This window comes from Borostomias antarcticus (genome assembly GCF_949987555.1).
Source record: "Borostomias antarcticus genome assembly, chromosome: 3".
Lineage (NCBI taxonomy): Eukaryota > Metazoa > Chordata > Actinopteri > Stomiiformes > Stomiidae > Borostomias > Borostomias antarcticus.
Window position 1 is genome coordinate 166206 of NC_140236.1, and position 24643 is coordinate 190848.

The 24643-nt window shown below is 44.4% G+C and overlaps 3 protein-coding genes across 4 annotated transcripts in view; all 3 read right to left on the minus strand.

Moving 5' to 3' along the window:
* Positions 1–14: 14 nt before the first annotated feature.
* On the minus strand, positions 15–7991 carry ptges3b (prostaglandin E synthase 3b (cytosolic)). The gene is made up of 8 exons (XM_084436337.1): positions 7822–7991; positions 5236–5349; positions 5048–5117; positions 4781–4879; positions 4616–4705; positions 4359–4415; positions 2206–2233; positions 15–1171 (listed from the first exon to the last, which is right to left on the minus strand). Coding segments are annotated over exons 1-8 (480 nt in total). The 5' UTR covers positions 7824–7991; the 3' UTR covers positions 15–1151.
* Positions 7992–8815: 824 nt separating this feature from the next.
* naca (nascent polypeptide associated complex subunit alpha) lies at positions 8816–20128 on the minus strand. Of its 2 annotated transcripts, XM_084435832.1 has the most exons (9): positions 20069–20119; positions 17147–17222; positions 14492–15703; positions 10754–10839; positions 10241–10318; positions 9993–10139; positions 9660–9788; positions 9294–9416; positions 8816–8940 (listed from the first exon to the last, which is right to left on the minus strand). In XM_084435832.1, exons 2-9 carry the CDS (start codon positions 17214–17216, stop codon positions 8926–8928), a joined length of 1860 nt encoding a protein of 619 aa, XP_084291958.1. In that variant the 5' UTR covers positions 17217–17222; positions 20069–20119; the 3' UTR covers positions 8816–8925. The 2 variants fall into 2 exon arrangements, with proteins under 2 accessions (XP_084291958.1, XP_084291959.1); XM_084435833.1 differs by lacking the exon at positions 14492–15703 and having other exon boundaries at positions 20069–20128.
* Positions 20129–20583: 455 nt separating this feature from the next.
* The window catches only part of prim1 (DNA primase subunit 1), a 4728-nt gene continuing 668 nt past the window's right edge, over positions 20584–24643 (minus strand). Inside the window, exons 2-13 of the mRNA XM_084436344.1 lie at positions 23942–24099; positions 23603–23709; positions 23435–23508; positions 22925–23061; positions 22728–22786; positions 22107–22223; positions 21899–21983; positions 21662–21794; positions 21463–21532; positions 21240–21343; positions 21057–21155; positions 20584–20964 (exon numbers count right to left, since the gene is read on the minus strand). Of these exons, the coding sequence (XP_084292470.1) occupies positions 20945–20964; positions 21057–21155; positions 21240–21343; positions 21463–21532; positions 21662–21794; positions 21899–21983; positions 22107–22223; positions 22728–22786; positions 22925–23061; positions 23435–23508; positions 23603–23709; positions 23942–24099 (1163 nt within the window). The 3' untranslated portion in view covers positions 20584–20944. The remainder of the gene's footprint in view (positions 20965–21056; positions 21156–21239; positions 21344–21462; positions 21533–21661; positions 21795–21898; positions 21984–22106; positions 22224–22727; positions 22787–22924; positions 23062–23434; positions 23509–23602; positions 23710–23941; positions 24100–24643) is intronic.

Sequence of the window (24643 nt, forward strand, 5' to 3'; positions counted from 1 at the left end):
TTGTAAAATGAGTCTTAGACAGTTTATTAGAAAGATGTAGACAATAAAAAAAAAGAATTTCCACTGTAATTCAACATCGAATTGAACTTCTTAAGCCTGTAATAACCTGTCTGGTTGAAATACAGAACAAGAACTATGCTTACATCTCCATCACCTCACATTTTTGACAGTGCAAATATAATTTGGTCATTATACATGTTAACCTCCTCATACTCCCTGACAACCCTATGCACTAGACTGAGGGATATCTTGATGAAGAGATACTGTAACTGAACAGAACGTAAAAACAAAACAACCAGATGTACTTGGAACCTAGCCAACCAAGCTTCAAGCCTCCTCTAACTTGCCATGTGAAAGAAATAGGTCTTTTTTATTCCTGTAGTTTCTTGAATGTAATGTTAGACATGAATGGAAAGTAACGGTTTGATACATAAACGGCATGGAATTAGTGAACAAAGACCAGGGATCATCAAAAACTTTTGATAATTGAAAGGAAAGTGTAGTTAGATATCTGCAGGAAATTCATCGTCTTTTGACATATATATATGTATATCGATGACAGCATTTGGAATTGAACAGGTACAGGAGAAAAGGTAAACATCTAAGATACAAAGTGGACTAGATTACCCTCCACACCAACAAGTGGACTAGATTACCCTCCACACAAAGGCTCAAAAGGGAACCATCAGAAGACGCAACTAGTTCTGAGATACCTGTGTAAATTATTTCTAAATCACATTTAAAATTTTACCTTAACACTGAAACCAACTTTAAAACACAGAAACGTAGGATGTGGGTATAAAACAAATTTGTTTTTTAATTAATTTGCAAACTGTTTTGTAATCTCTTCACATGTATTGCTAAATTGAGGATGACTACAGTTCTCCAAACAAATGTGCTTACTTGTGTTAATTAATAGTAAAAACAAGACACGTCAAGAGTGCAGCACTGCAAATGGAAGTGGACACAGCTGCTCTGTACAACACTATGCATATTAACCAGGTGACTGATTGGAGAGCACTCTGAAGTTGAGGCTATGGATTTAAATATGGCTACCAACTCATCTGTACAGTTTTTTTCCCCACTGACTTCTCAAGATAGTTTTTTTTCATGATTCCTCTTGCATTCCTTTTTCCAGAATTTCAAGTTTTTCATTCCAAATCAGGCATTTCTGAAATTAGACCCAAAAAAATTATCACAAAATGGTTGATCAAAACCTCAAGCATATTGCAAAACATGAAATGATGCTTCCACCCCAGAGCTTCTTCACGTCACTTTGCCTGAATGTCCTCATGGTGATTACACTGACTGAAGAGATCACACTGATCGAATAGTGATCACACTGATCGAATAGTGATCACTGACAGAATAGTGATCACTGACTGAATAGTGATCACACTGACAGAATAGTGATCACACTGACCGAATAGTGATCACACTGATCGAATAGAGATCACACTGACCGAATAGTGATCACACTGATCGAATAGTGATCACTGACAGAATAGTGATCACTGACTGAATAGTGATCACACTGACAGAATAGTGATCACACTGATCGAATAGTGATCACACTGATCGAATAGAGATCACACTGACCGAATAGTGATCACTGATCGAATAGTGGTCACACGGATCGAATAGTGATCACTGACAGAATAGTGATCACACTGACAGAATAGTGATCACACTGACTGAATAGTGATCACAGACAGAATAGTGATCACACTGACAGAATAGTGATCACACTGACCGAATAGTCATCACACTGACCGAATAGTCATCACACTGACTGAATAGTGATCACACTGACTGAATAGTGATCACACTGACAGAATAGTGATCACAGACAGAATAGTGATCACACTGACAGAATAGTGATCACAGACAGAATAGTGATCACACTGACTGAATAGTCATCACACTGACCGAATAGTCATCACACTGACTGAATAGTGATCACACTGACTGAATAGTGATCACACTGACAGAATAGTCATCACACTGACCGAATAGTCATCACACTGACTGAATAGTGATCACACTGACTGAATAGTGATCACACTGACAGAATAGTGATCACAGACAGAATAGTGATCACAGACAGAATAGTGATCACACTGACCGAATAGTGTCAAACGTGAGAGGAAAAAAACAAGTAAACATGTGAAGGAACTTTGAGTCACACACCCGAGCAATACTTACTTTCATCATCGCTATCCGCAGACTCATCCTAAACATAAAACAAGGAAAGCATTTAGTTAAACATCACCGGACCATAAAATTAATGGGACTCATTCACCAATATCCTCCTAAGTTCCGTTGTTAAATTTCTTCCTACGAACGTTTCTAAAGAAAGCTCCCGTCTGATTCACGACGTGTTCGTAAACCGCTGGATGGACCCACCTGCCTTCTCTTAATGGATGAGTTCCCACCTGCCTTCTCTTAATGGATGAGTTCCCACCTGCCTTCTCTTAATGGATGAGTTCCCACCTGCCTTCTCTTAATGGATGAGTTCCCACCTGCCTTCTCTTAATGGATGAGTTCCCACCTGCCTTCTCTTAATGGATGAGTTCTCACCTGCCTTCTCTTAATGGTGAACCGCTGGAAGAGTTCTCACCTGCCTTCTCTTAATGGATGAGTTCTCACCTGCCTTCTCTTAATGGATGAGTTCTCACCTGCCTTCTCTTAATGGATGAGTTCTCACCTGCCTTCTCTTAATGGATGAGTTCTCACCTGCCTTCTCTTAATGGATGAGTTCTCACCTGCCTTCTCTTAATGGTGAACCGCTGGAAGAGTTCCCACCTGCCTTCTCTTAATGGATGAGTTCTCACCTGCCTTCTCTTAATGGATGAGTTCTCACCTGCCTTCTCTTAATGGATGAGTTCTCACCTGCCTTCTCTTAATGGATGAGTTCCCACCTGCCTTCTCTTAATGGATGAGTTCTCACCTGCCTTCTCTTAATGGATGAGTTCTCACCTGCTTTCTCTTAATGGATGAGTTCTCACCTGCCTTCTCTTAATGGATGAGTTCTCACCTGCCTTCTCTTAATGGATGAGTTCTCACCTGCCTTCTCTTAATGGATGAGTTCTCACCTGCCTTCTCTTAATGGATGAGTTCTCACCTGCCTTCTCTTAATGGATGAGTTCTCACCTGCTTTCTCTTAATGGATGAGTTCTCACCTGCCTTCTCTTAATGGATGAGTTCTCACCTGCCTTCTCTTAATGGATGAGTTCTCACCTGCCTTCTCTTAATGGATGAGTTCTCACCTGCCTTCTCTTAATGGTGAATCTCATGGTTTCACAAGTTGAAAGCTTGTGGCTGCTCACCTAAATTAGCATAGATACACTCCCCCCCAGCCCCATATAAGGACCTGAATTAGCATAGATACACTCCCCACCAGCCCCATATAAGGACCTGAATTATCATAGGTCAACTCCCCCCCAGACCCATATAAGGACCTGAATTATCATAGGTCAACTCCCCCCCAGCCCCATATAAGGACCTGAATTATCATAGGTCAACTCCCCGCCAGCCCCATATAAGGACATGCAACTACAGGGTCGTGTGCAGATGTCACTTCTCTGAATGAATACCGGTCATCCGCGCGAGAGATGTATACTAAATTTGTGGATAGTGCAGAGAGAGCCTCCCCCCGCAGGCATGAATGTATTGTGCGAAAACGTCAGAACATTAACTAGCAGCAGGTGCCACCGAGCTAACTTAGCTGTGTAAAGTTATGGGCTAGCTAACGCTGCCTTGCAAAATGGACACATTTAGGGGGTTGGGCGGGGCGCGGGTGTGTCACTGTTTTCAGAGCAGCTTTAAAACTAACCTAAAAAGTCATCTTAAATCTACTCAACACTGCAATCAATAATCAGTTAGGTGGGTTTGTGAATGAGTGTGGTTGTGTGACTGGACATGCTGCTATGACTGATGAATGTGAAAGAGAGTGTCTTAATGTAATGCTATGTCATCTGTATTATACTTTATTATGTCTGTTGTTTTTATCTGTTACCTGTTTACAGGGACTGCAGATGCAAATTAGCCTAAGGCTAACTCTGGTGCGATGCATCAAATGTTTTTACATTTATGTTTTAATTGCACATGGTCCCTTCCAAATAAAATTGAAAAAAAATAAATTATATCACTGTCTATCACCGTCTATCACTGTGTCTATCACTGGTTAGTCAGCAGCTTCTCTACCCTGCTACTCTGTAGAGAAACAGTCAATGCAACAGTGTATCGTCTGAATTATGTACAAATCAGTCATCAATGGGAAACTTGTGAAATCAGTCATCAATGGTAAACTAAGCCAGCAAAATATAAGATGGGAACTACGCCAAAAAAGCTCTTACATCATCAGCTCCATCTAAACCAGGAAGGTCGTCCTCACCGCCCATGTTGTTCATCATCTGCAATAAATCACAGGTTTACCTTTGCTTTTCCATTATCTGGAACTTGTTTTTCTAATAGAAATTAAGTTTACGTTTTTAGAATACATCATGGGCCTGATTTTGGTGCTACATTAAAGCGTTCCATCTAATCTTTCAATATGAACAGGGCAATATCACTTTATTTGGGTAATACAATTAGCTCACTGTCTCTCACATACCTCTGAGAAACGGTCAAAGTTGCCTAACTCCTCATCTGAATCATCCTCCCAGTCTTTCCAGTTGTTGAAGTCAACACTCAGCCAAGTTATCTGTGGAGGCAAATTGAATGTAAGAAAGGCAGCACAGATGGTCTAGAGCACCATGAACAAGAAACAAGAACGGACCTTAGCTTTTTCTTTTGTTAGCCTCGGCCATGCCTTCCCTGGATCTGCTTTTCGTAAACAGCACAACACAGATCGATCTGTCCGTTTGTGTTTGGATTCCTGAGTGCGACAAGGAAATCATATAAGGAACTTCTGATATCAGTGTCCAGTGGCTTTTGATGACTTGACTCAAGTAATCAGCCATTATTGAAATTCAACCAAATTTCAAATGGTTAATTTTCACTGGAGCTCATAGGAATCTACAGAAAGTTGTGTAGTGGTATTTACATTTTGATCAATGGCTTCAAAAAGGTCCACTTCATTCTCGTACTTGACATTGTCAGTTCCTCCAAGACAACTGTGGAGGAAAAAGAAAGACCAAAATGTGACCATTCTAGTACACTAATGCCCCAAACAAGTCATTAGCAAACATTGGTAAGGCTTTTAAATTTGACTGCCTGGTAAAACTCACTCACCTGAAACCGAACTTTGCCTTGTTGAAATTCACTTTGACATCCTTACTGTCTCCTACACAGAACTCGATGAAGACGTAGTCCCGTCTGTCGTACCACTTGGCTGTCGCTGGATGCCTGTGAACCGAGAAGAGGAGTTCTAATTCCCTAGTACACTTCTCTGGACTCAGGACTAATTCCCTAGTACACTTCTCTGGACTCAGGACTAATTCCCTAGTACACTTCTCTGGACTCAGGACTAATTCCCTAGTACACTTCTCTGGACTCAGGAATAAATGCCATGTTAGTCTTGTGTGAATTTTATTTTCCAGCTAAAACCAACAAGGCATGCCCACACTTAGGTATTTGTGAAACCCAGAAACAGGTGAAAACAATCAAAACATTAACAAACCTTTAAATAAAATGATCTGATATTACTCTTTCAGCTAGGCAATATGGGTTAGTCTTATGACAACAAAACAGGGAATGGGCAATAATAACGCAACAGTAGGGAAAATGATGCACTAACCACCTGAACATAACAGATGGGCCACAGATGCTAAGCGTGTCACACAATGCCTTGTTATCAGAGGAAGGTGTATCAGGTTAACCCATGGTATCCATTTGCTACCAGTACTATACCCTCAAATGTGGCTCCAGAAATAGGTGTCTGGCAACTCACAGAATGGAAGGGCAGACATGTCTGAAAGGTCTTGCCAAGAAGAAAAAAAAACTGTGCAATTAATTTACTTTTCCCAAATCATTGTGCTGGGACTGTGCATAATTAACAGTTCATATATTTGGACTGAAATGGCTCCATTTTCACTTCCTCATCACTTACAATTACCTCTGGGTATATCCTGTGATTACCTTGTGCGATTTGTCCAAGGGCGTATATTCTAAAATGCTAGCTAATGATCGAAAGAACAGCTTAGCTAAAACTAACGTTACCGCAATCTATGTTTTGACGATAACGTTAGGTAGGTAAATTGTCTTTGAGACTCACTGTAGTGAAACTCAAAAAACGTTCGTCCATGATCGGACACAGTCGTCCATGATCGGATGGGGTACGTAGATGGGGATGATACTGATAGACTGATCGGATGGGGTACGTAGATGGGGATGGGGTACGTAGATGGGGATGGGGTACGTAGATGGGGATGGGGTACGTAGATGGGGATGGGGTACGTAGATGGGGATGGGGTACGTAGATGGGGATGGGGTGCGTAGATGGGGATGATACTGATAGACTGATCGGATGGGGTACGTAGATGGGGATGATACTGATAGACTGATCGGATGGGGTACGTAGATGGGGATGATACTGATAGACTGATCGGATGGGGTACGTAGATGGGGATGATACTGATAGACTGCTAGACGACAGATAGTGAATTGCCAGTTTAGGACCCTTTAAATGTCTAGCTGAGTACCTGGACTGGAATGAGGAACTGATTAGCACTGATAAGATACTGTATGGACAAGCAATTACAAGAATTACAATGTACCTGGACCCGTTACTCATGGCGAATTAACTTTCTATTAAATTCCACGTTGTATTGTTTGGTTATGACAAATATGCCCTCAACCCAGTAGTTAGGGTTAGGGCTAACTTCAACCCAGTAGTTAGGGTTAGGGCTAACTTCAACCCAGTAGTTAGGGTTAGGGCTAACTTCAACCCAGTAGTTAGGGTTAGGGCTAACTTAGTGATCATCTTGATTGCAACGAGTCCTGTTTGTGACCGACTGTCTTATAGTATAGTATAGTATAAGTATAGTACTTATAGTTATACTCTTCAAATCACACAAGTGTCCATCTACCTCACTTCTAGTCGCTAACTAGCCAATTAACGATAGTCATCATTTGGTCATTGCAACTGAAGAAATCCATGAAGCCATGAGGTGCATTAGCTAGCTAGCCAGCTTCATCAGCCAGGAACCCTAACCTTAACCCTAACCCAGGAAGCACGATCCCATCCTCATTACAGCCAGATCGTGATGCATCAGATGCAAGAACTCTCAGCATCAGATAAAGTATAGATAGAAACCAGATACCCTTCGTTGCTTGCAATTTTAGCCATTTATAGCTAGCTAGTAACTGCATTATTGTTACATTACAATTGATACCCTACGATTGTATTTAGTTGACCGTTAACTCACCAGCTAGCATGAGCTCCGTGGTGCTAACTCGCTAGCTAGCTATGCTACATGATCAACTAGGCCTCTGCTCTCTGACCAGCTAGCTGCTCATGTGCTGGTTACTGCCTAGCTTGCTACCTAGCACCAGCAAAACACCAAATACACGTAGAAGCGACTCTTTGCTGGAAGTTAAAGAGTTACATTAAACGAAATGAGGTGGATAACTGAGGTTAGCAGATAAACACGTGCATCTTCACATGGGAACGCAGTCAAGGCAAGTGAGCTAACCGTACGGCAATCTGAACAAACTGAACTAATGTTACATTAAAACGCCCCAACCCTATTTGGAGTGATGACTGGTGCAGAGAATAGTCTCTTTAAGCAGCAGCATGTTCTGTGATGTAGCATCGAGCTGCTCTGAAGCTAACGGGCTAGCCTGCTAGCACACGCGCGCGCCACCCCCCGGACTTACATGTCTCAGATGTGATCGACTTCTCCTGGATAACACAGACGTGATAGACGTGATATACACTAAGCCTTGAGCTATGCCTTGGGTTCAATGCACAGGAAAGCGATCGGCTGAACTAAAAATATTAATATCCACGCACACAATCCAGATCCCCTCTTTGGGCTGTAGTGAACTGCTCGAGCGGCTCGTTGTGTGTGACGCGCAGTGACCACGCGCATAGACGCTTCTAGAGACACCGCTGCGATGGATGTGAATGAGTGGGCATGCCTGCGCCCAGGCCGGGGTGGGCATGCCTCCGCCATGCCGGGGTGGGTGGGGATGTGCATGAGTGGGCATGCCTCCGCCAGGCCGGGGTGGATGTGCATGAGTGGGCATGCCTGCGCCCAGGCCGGGGTGGGTGTGAATGAGTGGGCATGCCTCCGCCATGCCGGGGTGGGCATGCCTGCGCCGAGGCCGGGATCTTCATCGCATGGTACATGGTTGGAAGGGAACAGTTCTCATTCGTGATCCGATTCATTGGAGATCAATACATTTTAATTAATCCCATGCCACGCTTCAACCCGCAAAAATAAAATATAATTACATTTCAAAGTCTTCTTTTGTTAAAGAGGTTATACAGTGAGCCACATAACGTTTACTAGTCCATGGGCAAAGGGCAAAAACTAAAAATTCGTAAATTGGTCATTCATGTGCTTTATTTCCCTATATCTTATGTACAACACACACTGGCGGATAACGTTGTTACTCAAGCCCAATCATTTGACGTCCAGCGTCCTTGTGTACTGGCATCTTGACGCTGGCTGTGAATTCTGCCAAGCTTTGCTCCACTGCCTAAATATTTCTGACCCTATGGCTGTTCCAAAGCTTCTAAACTAATATCAGTTGGCCAATTTGGAGTCTATAGAAACAGCTCCCCACAAAGATGATGAGTAAGCTGGCATTAGGGAAGTGCATTCTTAACAGAGAACCAGAGCTAAAAATGAAAACAGAAACAGGATTCAATTTACCAAGCCACAACTTTATTTCCATCTTGGGTATAAATTGTACAAACAAGAGTGTAGATTAAATCAGCAACCTTTCAGAACACCATTCTCCTCCAGTGTCCCCTCACATCGTCAATTCCTGTGAAAGTAAGAATAAAACGTGTTATTTATTTGTACAAGCTAAGCTTTTCAATAGTTAATAAGGCCCCTCTCTTCTCAGGACAGAATGGTTGCTTCAGTAGAACTCAGAAGAACGAAAGTCACTGTATCAAATCATCATAGAAGAGTCATGGGTCTCAGACATCCCTAGGTGCTTCTATCCAGGGTACAAGTCTGACTATCAGTTATCAGACGAGAGCATCACCCAGCATTACATTTGAAGGGGCTTTCTGAACCCCGATACCTTTTGGCAGAACAATCATTACGTGTAATGTAGCGGTCATAAACTCAGTGGAAAGTTTATTTTATAATCATACTATTTCATAACCATACCATAATAGCATTGACGATGTCGTTGTTGTTGTTTTTCAGGGCGCGTACAGCCTTTGCCCGCGACACATTTGCTTGTGACATCACAAGTTCAATGTCCTTCACCTCGACCCCGGTCTCGTCAACCTATGCAAAAGGGGATAATGAGAACTCGCATACAACTGATCAGTCAATCTGAACATGTGTTTTGCACACAGTCCAGCACTAAGAATATAAGACCACTATCAACAATTAAGAATTACATTAGATTACTAGAACTAGGAAGTAATACAACACAATAGGGTTTCCCCATCATAAGAGAAGTCTTGTAGAACCCCCTCTGTAGGTAGAACCCCCTCTGTAGGTAGAACCGCCTCTGTAGTCTCCTACCTCTTCCTCTTCGCTCTCCTCCTGTACGGTGGGCGTCTGTGTGTTTTCCTGGATGTTGGAGACCGCTTCTCCCTGGACCTTGAACTTCTCTGCAGCGGCGAGCTGGGCTTGCTGAGACAGATCCTCGATCTAGGGCCACGGAGGGGAGGCAGAGTGAGCAGATCACCAGTGATCATGGAACAACGCCTCGGTTGAAGGACATCTCATAGCTTCTTCAACACTGGCTGCTGGTAACAGAATCTCAACACAGGATCTATTCTGCATATCTACAAGGCAGCCCAGAAGAAAAGTCAATTGCATTGAAGGGTGACCAGGAAATGGATGAATTCTTACCTTAGCCTCACCAAAGACAATATAAGTGTCTGACGCAGGACTCTTGAAGACGTCTGGTTTGGTGATGACGAAGAGGATGTTCTTTGACTTTCGAATGGTTACCCTGGTGACCCCCGTCACCTGCCTGAGACCCAGCTTTGACATTGCCTGTGGGGGCGGGGGGGGGGGGGGGGGGTCATGATCAAATACTCATGACGCTCTTTGGAGATGCATTCAGTGAACTAAGGTCACATGATCGTCATGGTTACCTTTCGTGCCTTCTTTTCACTACGGCTCTGTTTGGCTTTACTGACGGGTTCCTCATCGATCTCTGCAGCAGCTGCAAGCTGGAGAAAAGAACACATTCAGTCCCCAGTTCTATAGATTCTGCTGACTCAGTCCGACCTCCTCTCTTCTCAGGACAGAATGGTTGGCTTCAGTAGAACTCAGAAGAACGAAAGTCACTGTATCAATCATCATAGAAGAGTCATGGGTCTCTCTTTATGAAGTCAAAGACCTCATAAAAATCCTATAGATCCTTTTCCCAGCAGCCATTTTGACATCATAGCGATGTAAACACAGGTGTAATTAGGATTTAGGTAGGGTTAGGGCCCTGATATTGTGCATTCTGGCTCACTGGAATGGCTGGGACACAATACAACAAGAGCTTAATTTGATCCATTACACCCGTGTTTACCCTGTGTTGACATGGCTGCTGGGAAAAGGGTCAACTGAGAGCTGAGCTTTGGTCACACGTGTTTATTCAGTTTGAATGGTCGTACCTGGGCCTGTTGCGTCTGTGTCTGTGCAGAATCCTGTTCCTCCAGCTCTGGTACAGAGTCATCGCTGTCTGATTCAGTGCCAGACCCTGTGGGCCCCCCACAAAGACACTCACATTAGTCACAGTACGGGTCACCACAGACCTGAGCATCAAATCAAAGCAATCCTCCTCAGGTAACCTATGAGACAAATTGTAATTTCAAGTGAACCATGTGTGGATGACATAAGAGAAATTCCAAATGTGCATAATAGAAAACTTGTCATCTGAGGCACTGAAACAAAATGGTTTATGTGGATGAGGTTAACAAATATCTGCAATCAGTATAAAAATGAAAATACAATGGCAGCCAATAAATGTGAGAATGAGTGAAGAGGAACTTCAATATTAAACCCTTCAAACTTTGGAGATATTATAAGTATCAATGTTGTAGGATCCCTCTCCAGACAAACCCATCACTCTATCAGTATTGGGCAGCAGGGCTATTCCAGTGCTGTTACCCACTGAACCTTAAGAAAAAACATTCACAAAAAAACTGAAATTTACAAAAGCAGCATTTCTTTTCCTTGAACCTCTTGACACCCAATATGGTAAAAAAAAAAAAACTATGGAGACCTGTTTCCACCCCAAACAGCATGAAAGGGTACTCAAAAAAGTGGGAACACAGCTCCAAAAACTACATGTCATCTTTGAAACAGGCCAGTTTGGAGGTAACATTTGAAGCAGAGCTAATGCAGACTACATCAACCTACGTTTTGGGTTTCAAGGAAGGAAAATAGGAGATACTTGAGCAAGCCTTAGGAATGACCAACACTGGTGGGAAATCACACAAAAGGGACAGGAGACAGAAAGAAGAAATACCCTTGTCGTTCTTGATCACAGGCTCCACCTTCGTTTGAGTTTTACATGAGGTTGGGGCAGTGACTGGGGCAGTGACTGGGGCAGGTTTTGGGTCTGAAATGGGGGCTGGTGGAGGTACAACAGCTACTTCCACTTCAGCAGGTTCAGGGGCAGCTGGTGCTGCAGCAGGTTCAGGGGCAGCTGGTACTACAGCAGGTTCAGGGGCAGCTGGTACTACAGCAGGTTCAGGGGCAGCTGGTACTACAGCAGGGGCAGCTGGTACTACAGCAGGTTCAGGGGCAGCTGGTGCTACAGCAGGTTCAGGGGCAGCTGGTACTACAGCAGGTTCAGGGGCAGCTGGTGCTGCAGCAGGTTCAGGGGCAGCTGGTGCTGCAGCAGGTTCAGGGGCAGCTGGTACTACAGCAGGTTCAGGGGCAGCTGGTACTACAGCAGGGGCAGGGGCAGCTGGTGCTACAGCAGGGGCAGCTGGTACTACAGCAGGGGCAGCTGGTACTACAGCAGGGGCAGCTGGTACTACAGCAGGTTCAGGGGCAGCTGGTACTACAGCAGGTTCAGGGGCAGCTGGTACTACAGCAGGGGCAGGGGCAGCTGGTACTACAGCAGGGGCAGGGGCAGCTGGTGCTACAGCAGGTTCAGGGGCAGCTGGTACGGGAGCAGCAGCAGGTTTGTCAGCCACAGGCTTCGGGGGGGCTGGTACATGTACATCAGCAGGCTTGTCAGCAGCAGGCTCAGGTTTAAGGGGGGCTGGTTCAGCTGCCTGTTCAGGAGCTGATGCTGGCACAACAGAAGGCTCCAATGAAGCAGGTTTAGGGGGAGCCAGTGCAGGCGCTGGGGCCTCTACTACAGGGGGGGGTAAGAAAACTGGCATTTCGACTGTCTTCTCTGGTGGGATGAGAGGTGGAAGGTCATCCTCATCCAGGGCAGGCTTAGGTGGAGCTGGGACAGCGGATGGAGCTGCCTTCACCTCAACTGCTTTTGGCTCTTTGGTGACTACAGGCATTTCAGGGGCAAATCTCGGAGGGCTAGAGGCAACTGCGGCTGCAAAGGACATATGGCCGAGTACAGGGGGCTTAGAAGGTACAGGGAGCCCACGGGCTTCACTCTGAACCAACCCCTCACCCACAGGTACTGCAACCGGCATGGGCAGGATGGCTGAGGTAGATGGAGGCTCAACTGGGGTAGGCTTGGCCTCCACAGGAGCAACTACAGGCTCAACATGCTTGGGCTCTGCTGCTGGGATGGCTTCAGGCTCAACAGGGGCTCCGGATACTGGTGCAGGGACAGGAGCAGGCAGGTCATCAGGTGTCTTGAATGCCCCTCCTTTAACCTTGACTTGTTTGCCAGCCTTCACAACCTTTGGGGCGGCACGGTTGGGTGGGCTAGACGCCAGGCCTCCAGGGGAGGAGGCTAAGGGAGATCGAGGGGTGGACTTAGGAGAGGTGGGAGAGGAGGAGGAGGCAGACATCGAGGAGCGTTTTCTTCTGCCAGGGACAGCCTTTGGGGCGGAGGACCCTGGCCCACCCTTGGCCTCTTTGGCTTTGGCCTTAGCTGGGCCAGCGCCAGCCTGGAGGTCAGCAGCCACAGGAGGTGTGGCTGAATGAAACAAATGTTTATGAGTGTGGTACAGAAAAGTCGTTGAAAGCTTGAACCATGCGTGTTAAAAGATCAGAAAACAGGAGGCACTTTTGCCTCATTAGTTTAGAAAAGGGTAACACCACACCAACGTAATGTGAACACTCGTATCGCATACTACTTTCAAGTACTCAAGCAAATCCACAATTCAGAAACTTTAGTTAATATGCACACACGCCTATTTAATTCAAGCAGTTACACAGTTTCAAAGCATTCGTGTTGCTCCAAAGTTCACAGACCGAGGTCAAAACTAAGGACCCTCTTGATGCAAAGAGACGACAAAAAGTATGGCAATATGCATTGGCATAGCACTATTGACGTTTGTGACAGATACTGACAAGGTAGGTGAAACTAGAAGTGTCGACTATGCAAAGCTCTAAATCATATAACCAAAACAATTATTAGTGTAGAAGGTATTCTAAGTGAACATTTACTTTTGAGTGATTTGTGCAAAGTGGAGCTGCAATTTAAAATTGTGAACAAAGTGAGTATTATGTTGCTAGATAAAGTTATTACTAAGTGTACAATAATGAAAAACCATTAAAGCTGCATTCATTGATTTTATTTTACCACTAGATGGTAGGGATGCCACGGTAAGGATTTTTTCCCCACCGGTTAATAAACACACCGGTGTTAACAGTAACGGCTCTGCATTTTACAAGCGTCTGCTTTGCTCTGTCGGTTGACAATGTGAATGAAATCAATGAATGCAGCTTTAAGGACACTGTCATGCATGTACCCCACACCCTTTTCAGATCCAAATGAGGTAAAAACGCATGTTACAGCAGACCCATAGCAGACCCATATGAACTTAAGTGCCTAGTTGCAGTATTCCCAACAGATCCACAAAGTTGATAAAGAACTTAAGTGTGACATAAGTTGAACAGTCATAAGACAAACAGAACACTTAACTGAAGAGAAGAAAGAGTTGATGGAAGCAGGATTTGTTGGAAACGTTTAGTACAAAACAGACTGGCCTGCTTCAAGGTGAAACACTTAAGTACTTGGGACCAAATGGCTGCCCACAAAGTAAGAAGAACCCAAATCAAAATGCAAAATTAAATCGTATCATTAACCTTTACCGTTGAATATTACGGGAGGAGCATCAATTCACAATATCGGTACAATTGTACCCCCCAAGACTGAAATAAAAGCTCCTATTGCATAAAGTAGGTGAAACAAAGGTCTAAAATAGGAAGCTGCTGTTGAAAGGGAAAGGCAGCTTAACTTTTCACACAAAGTGACCCACCTGACAGGTGCCGGGTGGTGAGGGATGGGCCTGCGCGATTAGACGTCACCTTTGTCTGGATGGCCTCAGAGAAGACCGCAATTGGCTCTTTCTCAATAAGATTTTTGTTTTGCGTGACCACCTTAACAGTCACATCAGCAGGTAGTGGTTCTGGTTCAGTTGCTCCAGTGTCCGAGCTAGCCACTTCAGAGCTTGGTATGGCATCTTCAGTTTCTTCATGGGCTGTGTCCAGGCAAACCTCCTCAGTGACCATTTCAACCGCAGGTTCTGGAGTGGGCTCTAGAGCAACGCGCGCCATGCCATCCACAGCATCTGCAACCAGTGCTTCAGCTGCAGACGGTGGCTCTGGTGCAAGAGGTTCTTCAGCCAGTGCCACGGGTTCTTGAATTGTAACCTCTTCTGGTGCTGGGTTGACAGGTTCTTCAGCAGCTACTTCGACACTGGTTGCCATGGGTTCTTGAATTGTAGCTTCTTCTGGTTCTGGGTTGACAGGTTCTTCAGCAGCTACTTCGACACTGGTTGCGACAGGTTCTTCAGCAGCTACTTCAGCACTGGTTGCCATGGGTTCTTGAATTGTAGCTTCTTCTGGTTCTGGGTTGACAGGTTCTTCAGCAGCTACTTCGACACTGGTTGCGACAGGTTCTTCAGCAGCTACTTCAACACTGGTTGCAACAGGTTCTTCAGCAGCTACTTCAACACTGGTTGCAACAGGTTCTTCAGCAGCTACTTCAACACTGGTTACCACGGGTTCTTGAATTGTAGCCTCTTCGGGTTCTGGGTTGACTGGTTCTTCAGCAGCTACTTCAACACTGGTTGCCTCCTCTTGTACAACATCTTCTTTGGCTGCAGCTAATGGTTTTTCAACAGCTGATTGTTCGCTGGGGGCTTCTGGTTCTTCCAAAATGGCTTCTGGTTCTTGAATGGGTGGTTCCTCTGGGGCAGGTGCATCAGCCTCAACCGGGAGAGCAGTGGTCGCTTGTGGTGGTACAGAAGCTTCTTCTTCAGGCTGCTCGGTAACTTCAGGCACCACAGCTACACCATTAAGTTGGCCAACAGCAGCTTCTGAGCAAGCTACCGCTGACACTGGTTGAGTGTCCATCTCTGGAGGGACAGTGGAGTCTTCTGCGGGCAGAGGACTCTCCAAAGTGGCTGCCTTGGTCACTTCAGGAGCAGCCATCTCAGGGCAGGCAGAGGGACTCAACAGCCCCGGAGCTGACGGGACGGAAAGGAGGAGCAAGAGGAGGGCACCGGGGTGCAGTCATAGCGATAGTGTAAGAAGGGGCTGATGAGTTTACAGTCAAGGTCTTTTGAAGCATATGATCAAAATAATTGAACCCTTTAAGGTATGGACATGGCTTCTCTTATGCAACTCTCCATTTAGGTTCAGACATGAAGCTTGGGTCCAACGTGTTTTGATTATATGAAGCAAAATTCATCAAAGTTAAGCGAGTTAACATTTTGGGACAACAATTGGGTTTACATCTACCATTTCGATAGAACCATTGTGTGGAGTTGTTCAGGGATGCAGATATCAGCCTTTCATTCACCATTTGTGAGAGAACCAAGAATAGGTGAGTGTTGTGCACACACAACTACATATAAGTGTGCCCATATCCCTCATGCAGTGTCTAGAACTGTTACGTTGACCTAAAGTGAGAAAAATCCTCTATTGAAGGAACGGTTGCATTCAATACACCTACTGACGTTTAACATAACAAGAAAGAGTAAAGTACCAGTAAAGAAAGAAACATGTCCTAATACCAATTGTTACTTTTACATGATTGATGAGGATGTAATGTGAATGAAGTAAACTGTCAATCATACCAAATAACCCCCCAACAAAAAGTCTACCCTGATAATGATCAGTGCCACTTTTTGCCATGGTTGCTAATCAGTGATTAATCCGTGCGGGTTGGTTTCACTGCAGTGTTCCGTGCACAAGACTACCGATACCCGTGCGTTACCCACGTGTGCCACAACCCCGCTGTGCGTTACCCACGTGTGCCACAACCCCGCTGTCAGTGCAGTTACATTCAACAGGCTGTGGTGAGTTGATGTAAACAGGGAGTCCTGGTTAACCCATAACTGCAGCGAAATGCACAAAACAATATCGGCATTTTGCAAATTTAGTCCCAATGTAAGGCAAGTCTAAAATGAGACAAATCAAGGTTATGTTTTTTTTTTTAGATTAAAGCTAATTGCATAGGTTTATCATTGACAAAAACTGACAGTGCATCTTCAGGGATTAGCCTACAGTTTAGCCTATGACATTCCTCCAGTGACCAGTAAACAGTCACCCTAAAAATAAACCCTACCACCCCCACCCCGCTGATAGTGAAGCCCTCCTGAAATAACAGCAGGTGACCCAAAGAAAGAGAAACCCATGGGATTGTTACCAACAGATGTCTAATGGTGAGTAGTGTCACCTGCCTGATTCCATTACCTAGTGAAATGTAGAAAAAAAGCTATTCTAGAATGACAGCCACCCACCCACTTCAATGTGAAAAGTAGACTTAATGAGCTAAACCCAGTGAACATCATGAGCACGGCTCTACTGGTTAATTTAGCGACTGCAGTATTCTGAGTTCCAGGACCCCATTTAGTTGGTTGTTTAGTATCCTAACATGCATGTGATAGAAATGTCTCTAAACATACCAGTCTCTACTTGAGGCTGCTGCATCTCCTGCTCTGTGACGGGCACCGTCTCTGTGGCTTCGCCAGGCATGTTGGTCTAAAAAAAGAGATAAAAGGAAACATTAAGAAACTCGGAAGACTTTTAGGGTGACATGTTTGATCTTGTCCTGCTGAATCATTGACTTGTTCGGCTTGTTTCCAGACTTCTTGACGCACAAACTATATTCAAATGGAATGTGTTTATCAGGGGAGCACATGTCCCAATGGCTGAATATGAACTTAATACTGGGATCAAATGTCATCTGTACGGCCTTGCAACCCGGGATTCATACAAAAGAGCCCAAGAGATATTCAGTCCAGTGCAGACTATCCACTTCTGATAAACCATCTGAACACACAGGCATGATAAACCATCTGAACACACAGGCGTGATAAACCATCTGAACACACAGGCGTGATAAACCATCTGAACACACAGGCGTGATAAACCATCTGAACACACAGGCGTGATAAACCATCTGAACACACAGGCATGATAAACCATCTGAACACACAGGCATGATAAACCATCTGAACACACAGGCGTGATGCATTTCACGTGTTCAGCTAGCAGCACTTAAAACAAAGCAGAGTGAGCGATACGTTGGCTGGAAAGAACATGCTACGCTACATAGCACACTACATAGCACACTACATAGCACACTACATAGCACACAGTACACAGTCTACAATAGTACAGTCTACCATGTTAGGCTACATAGCACACTACATAGCACACAGTACACAAGCACACAGTACATAGTACATAGCACACAGTCTACCATGTTAGGATACATAGCTATTAACTAATAGCGACCGAGTTCAACCCCATCAAGAATTAAGGGAGCTACAGGGCTCGGTGTCCGGTTGACTTTTCAAGCTAACTTTACTACTGACTACGAACATGACCAAGCAAGCTAACTTTACTACTGACTACGAACATGACCAAGCAAGCTAACTTTACTACTGACTACGAACATGACCAAGCAAGCTAACTTTACTACTGACTACGAAAATGACCAAGCAAGCTAACTTTACTACTGACTACGAACATGACCAAGCAAGCTAACTTTACTACTGACTACGAACATGACTGAGCAAGCTAACTTTACTACTGACTAAATGACCAAGCAAGCTAACTTTACTACTGACTACGAACATGACTGAGCAAGCTAACTTTACTACTAACTACGAACATGACCAAGCAAGCTAACTTTACTACTGACTACGAACATGACCAAGCAAGCTAACTTTACTACTGACTAAATGACCAAGCAAGCTAACTTTACTACTGACTAAATGACCAAGCAAGCTAACTTTACTACTGACTAAATGACCAAGCAAGCTAACTTTACTACTGACTACGAACATGACCAAGCAAGCTAACTTTACTACTAACTACGAACATGACCAAGCAAGCTAACTTTACTACTGACTACGAACATGACCAAGCAAGCTAACTTTACTACTGACTAAATGACCAAGCAAGCTAACTTTACTACTGACTAAATGACCAAGCAAGCTAACTTTACTACTGACTAAATGACCAAGCAAGCTAACTTTACTACTGACTAAATGACCAAGCAAGCTAACTTTACTACTGACTAAATGACCAAGCAAGCTAACTTTACTACTGACTACGAACATGACCAAGCAAGCTAACTTTACTACTGACTACGAACATGACCAAGCAAGCTAACTTTACTACTGACTAAATGACCAAGCAAGCTAACTTTACTACTGACTAAATGACCAAGCAAGCTAACTTTACTACTGACTAAATGACCAAGCAAGCTAACTTTACTACTGACTAAATGACCAAGCAAGCTAACTTTACTACTGACTAAATGACCAAGCAAGCTAACTTTACTACTGACTAAATGACCAAGCAAGCTAACTTTACTACTGACTAAATGACCAAGCAAGCTAACTTTACTACTAACTAAATGACCAAGCAAGCTAACTTTACTACTGACTAAATGACCAAGCAAGCTAACTTTACTACTGACTAAATGACCAAGCAAGCTAACTTTACTACTGACTAAATGACCAAGCAAGCTAACTTTACTACTGACTAAATGACCAAGCAAGCTAACTTTACTACTGACTAAATGACCAAGCAAGCTAACTTTACTACTAACTACGAACATGACCAAGCAAGCTAACTTTACTACTGACTAAATGACCAAGCAAGCTAACTTTACTACTGACTAAATGACCAAGCAAGCTAACTTTACTACTGACTAAATGACTGAGCAAGCTAACTTTACTACTGACTAAATTACTGAGCAAGCTAACGTCGTTAGCCAACGAACTCATGCCATGGATTCAACCCCCCATGTTCAACCCCCATATTCACACCCCATACTCAACCCCATACTCGCATGCCTCGCCGGGGCTGTCAAGCCAGGACAGGACCGGATAGCTGACCCAGTCTATTCCTCTACTAGCTCCTGGTAGAAGTCTTCTGGTTGAACCACTAGCTACTGTTCTGACAGAACACACAGTTGACAGACTGACAGAACCTAAAACAGCTTCTCTCAAGCTCACGAACTCACGTGTCTGTGTTCTCGCTTGCTAGCCATGTAGCATGTAGCACCCTGGTACCAGTGAGCTAGCGAGACCATGTTTCTCTCTTGCTACCATGTAGCCCCACCTAGCTACCAGTGAGCTAGCCATGTAGCATGTAGCACCTGGTACCAGTGAGCTAGCGAGACCACGGCCCCCATTTTGAACAAGCGATCGGCAACATAAGTGTGTATTTCATGATACAGCAAATAACAAAGATACATATTTTCATTAATGAGAAGACACGATTCTAATTCATATTTAAAGCTGTTTTCTCACGATTATTATCAGGTATAAACCGCAGGATGATGTTAGATTATTAGTAGAGACACTTACTGAGTCAGGATACTATATCCAAGATGGCTGTGAGAAAGAATCTGTGACCTCTGTCTCGCGGTGATATCGGTCCACCGTGAGCAGCGACTTCTGGTTCCGGGTAAATGTGAGTGTGGAGCTGCAGCATGTAACGTGAAACTAGGATCAAATATAATAAACTTCATGCAGAACCCCATTTTTGCGTTTGTTCTAAAAGTAGAGCAGACAAGATAGTGTTTTGAGTTTTTCCACTGAGGTTTATGCACATATCAGCTCTGTGTTAATGGCTAGTCATGACCAATTAACTATTTTGTGAATAGAAGGATTTGATTGTGTTGCAAACGATGTATGATATGCAGTGCGATGAGATTGATTGAGGCATGTCAACATGCAATGATAAAGGTAAGAAAAGCGAAAAACTGATACCACAATACATTTTAATGAAGAAACAATATAAAAATATGCACAACGGGTACTTTACTTGTATAAGGAATGTGGTATTTGTATGTGATGTGCAGGCTCCTCCAGAGTCCAGGTCAAGTGTTTCTAAGTATTAAACTGAGGTGTTTCACTTGCACTGGGGAACATAAAGCAGGTCCACCTCAAGTGTTTGACCATATTTACAACAGTAATTGATTCAGTTCTGCTCCAGAGTAGCAGTCAGAACCTTCAAATGAAATATCATTCCAAGTCCTGGTATTACAATTTTACAGCCGATATGAAAGGTTTGTTTCAGATTTGCGATTCACTTGGTGCAAAAACTAGAAACAAGCTAAAGATTGCGATGTAAAAGGGGACTTGTTCACATAATTCATATGCTGTACGTGTCAGATCCTTCAGGCAGTCATGAACATTGCCCAAACAAAGGTAAATCTCTCTGATGGATGCCACACATGGTTAGAAGTCCTTCTGCAGATCTGTGAATAAGAAAAGGGAGGAAAGCCATGCATTGAGTCACAGTACATTCATCGCAATACTGCATTTTTTAACAGGATTAAAAAAAACTCACCACTCTTTCTTAGAAGCTCGCCTTTCTGAGAGCGCCCAATGCTGTCCACAAACTTATCAAACAGCTTCACGTACTTCGCCAGGCTTGTCCGTTTGTAGTCTGTGGAAAAAAGAAAAAGAAGTGCAATGGTCCATTTTGTCCAGTAGGGCTTGAAGAACTCAGATGGGGCTCTGCTTTGGTTACCTCTTATCCTTCGTCTTTCTCCTGCCTCTTTCTCGTTGTCCATGGCGTCCTCCTCCTTGTCCTCCTCCACTGTCCTGGGGCGGTCCAGCTCCTCACAGATCAGACTGGGGAGGGTTCATAACAGCAACAACTCAATGAGTTTGACTCACATGATAAAACACCTTAATAGAACTTAAGAGGCACGAAGGAACACAGACCGACACAAAGCGCCTGACAGATTCACCTGATCGTGGGCACATCGGAGGGGTCAAACGCATCCAGCTCTCTCAGGTCGATAGGAACAGAGATCCGACCTGTGGAGAGGTGGGGAACACCAATATAAGTCTTCTGGCGACCTTGTATAGTAATACAAATAAATCTATTATTATTGTTATCATTTGTCAATGTTTTACCCATACTAGGATAGGTGATCTTTCACAAACCTGTTTTGGGGTGGACACTGAAAGGGCTCTTCAGCAAGTGGTTCACTCCTTTACTGACGTTGACGTCCAGCCGCGGGTAACAGAACTGCAGCATGATCTCCTTCTCAAAGTAGTGTCCCTTCTTCACACTCGCCTGCTCGGACAAAGAGGCGCTCAGTCTATAACAGGTTATTATTATTATAATGTGCAATAAACATGGTTCAATCTTTAGTGTTGTTTGAAGACAGTATTACCGACCCGCTTGTGTTCCACTAGAGTCTTGAGTCTTCCCCAGCGCTTCTCCGGGTTCCTCTCACTCTGGAAGTACTGCAGCAAATCTTTCCTGATATGTGAGGTTGGAAGTTAAGGGACATTTTAGCATTACACAACTGTATGGTTACACCGTGTGTGTGTGTGTGTGTGTGTGTGTCTCTGCGCGCATTAATGTAGGTCACATGAAAGAAAAAGGATATCTTCAGGGACGAGTGCCAGCACCTTGTCGGTGTGCTCCTTCCCCCCCAGGATGTCCTGTCCCTGCAGAGCGTACTGAGGGAAGTAGCGCTCCACCACCACCAGGGACTCTCTGGAAGGGTCACAGGGAACCATTGAAAAATGTAAACTAACTTGAATGCAATGCCATTGAATACATTCTGCCACCCATGGGCAGGAGGTCCCGTTGGGGGGATTGGACGCCCCTCCAATGCAATAGCAGGGGAAACACTGAAAGGTTCTGCATGGATTTACCCGATCATGGACCGACCCGGTCACGGCGCTGTTCTGCCCTGGCCAGCTCCACAGTGCTGGAATGAACTGCCCACCACGTCAGGACAGCGGAGTCGCTGCCCATGTTTCACCACAGACTGAAACCTCACCTCTTCAAGAAGTACGACCCTGACCCTCTAAAGCACCTATATTGTATTTTCTTGCACTTTACTTTAGCACTGGTTAAGTTGTTTGACGCTTGCTCAGAAAGATGCACTCATGAGTTCTGGTGACTAGTAGTTCTCTTGACTACCTACGTTGAATGCACTTATGTAAAAGTGTCTGCTAAATGACCTGATGAACGGATGATGTAATATAGTTTTACCTGATGAACGGATGAATTGGGTCTGTCAGCACTACTTTCCTCACTGTCTCTTCTCCACCCTGACAGGAAAAGAAAAGAGGCCAGAAATGCATTTTAATATCAATGTCTTCTTGGCTACCTTGATGTTCATATTCAGTGGGTACGTTGGATAGGTGTGATATCAGAGGCCTTGTGGGGGGAAAGGGAAGTCATGTTACCTTCACCAGGCTGAGGTATTCCGCTACAGCAGAGCGCGCCGCCACAGACAGCTTCCTGGCCGCCTCGTCACACACCCAGCAATGCACCCCTCTCCTGCCAGAGTACACCCACAAACACTGCCGGAAACCAAAGTCCTCTGAAATAGAATATTAGTCATTAGATAATAGAATAGTAGTCATTAGATAATAGAATAGTAGTCATTAGATAATAGAATAGTAGTCATTAGATAATAGAATAGTAGTCATTAGATAATAGAATAGTAGTCATTAGATAATAGAATAGTAATCATTAGATAATAGAATAGTAGTCATTAGATAATAGAATAGTAGTCATTAGATAATAGAATAGTAGTCATTAGATAATTGAATAGTAGTCATTAGATAATAGAATAGTAGTCATTAGATAATAGAATAGTAGTCATTAGATAATAGAATAGTAGTCATTAGATAATTGAATAGTAGTCATTAGTCAATCTGCAGCAGAACCATGTTCCTCCATCTCAGACCCACCTCTGAGCGCACGGTCCAGGATACGGATGGCGATGGTCATCAAGGTCCAGCACTTTGGGCAGATTTCAGCACCGCTGAGAATAACACAGCAGAGGTGAACATCCCACCTCCAGAACAGTGAAGGGCATCACCTTAGTGAATGAGATCCTACTCATCTAGTCCAGATACCTGCAGCAGCTTCTGACATCATCATAATCTGTCATATCAATATCGAACACCAGCTCTTTCTCCAGTGCCTGGAAGGTTCCAGACTTCACTGTATTGTGCTGGCTGGGCTGTGGGTGACACACAAATTACTAAATCAGAAATGAAAGGACAGAAAACAAGACAGTCATATTATCTCAGCTCAACCCCTATCCTTTATCTGACCTGTCTAGTCCTCACAGATAAGATCTCACAGGTCAGATTAATATCATTGTTAGCAATTAGGGGCATGTGAGACAGAGGTTGGAAGTAGATTAAGAAAGTATGAGTCCAGTGAAGTCAGGAGGCGAACAGGGATCCCACCCTGTGACTGTACACGGCCCCGATGTCAATCTTGTAGGGGTTGATCTTCTGCATCTCCTTCTCCAGCTCGTTCTGGGTGCTGAAGGACTGGTACCGAACATAGATGTCGTCCTTCAGTGTGAAGGAGAATTCACGGTTCTGGAAGTAGTTCTTTGTCACTGTAAGATGGGGCAAAGTTAACAAGATTTGGCAGATGGTAAACAAGCTTTTAAAGACATACGTATATCCTACAACAGCAGGTAGGCTGAATCATATTGAGATGGAGTTGGACGAGCTAGCCCTAGCCCTAGCCCTAGCCCTAACCCTAGCCCTAGCCCTAACCCTAACCCTAGCTACATGATCTGGACGCTATGAGTCAGTGTGAACAGTGAAATCATAACAGCTTGCTGCTAAACAAAGCCGAGGCCGAGCCCCCCCAGGGGCTAGGGTTAGGGTTAGCCCCCCCAGGGGCTAGGTTAACTGTTATAGCTCCCCCCCCCCCCCCAGGGGCTAGGTTAACTGTTATAGCTCCCCCCCCAGGGGCTAGGTTAACTGTTATAGCTCCCCCCCCCCCCCCAGGGGCTAGGTTAACTGTTATAGCCCCCCCCCCCAGGGGCTAGGTTAACTGTTATAGCTCCCCCCCCAGGGGCTAGGTGAACTGTTATAGCTCCCCCCCCAGGGGCTAGGTGAACTGTTATAGCTCCCCCCCCAGGGGCTAGGTGA

What these genes read in the sequence shown, in the direction of transcription:
- naca (XM_084435832.1), bottom strand. Translation starts at nt 17,216, where the DNA reads ATGCCTGGCGAAGCCACAGAGACGGTGCCCGTCACAGAGCAGGAGATG. An exon ending in CACCACCCGGCACCTGTCAG is followed by an intron (nt 10,840 to 14,491) that starts GTGGGTCACTTT and finishes GGGGGCCCACAG; the next exon opens with GGTCTGGCACTGAATCAGAC. An exon ending in CACAGACGCAACAGGCCCAG is followed by an intron (nt 10,319 to 10,753) that starts GTACGACCATTC and finishes TCTTTTCTCCAG; the next exon opens with CTTGCAGCTGCTGCAGAGAT.
- ptges3b (XM_084436337.1), bottom strand. An exon ending in AAGGCAAAGTTCGGTTTCAG is followed by an intron (nt 5,118 to 5,235) that starts GTGAGTGAGTTT and finishes TTTCCTCCACAG; the next exon opens with TTGTCTTGGAGGAACTGACA. An exon ending in TTGAAGCCATTGATCAAAAT is followed by an intron (nt 4,880 to 5,047) that starts GTAAATACCACT and finishes TGTCGCACTCAG; the next exon opens with GAATCCAAACACAAACGGAC.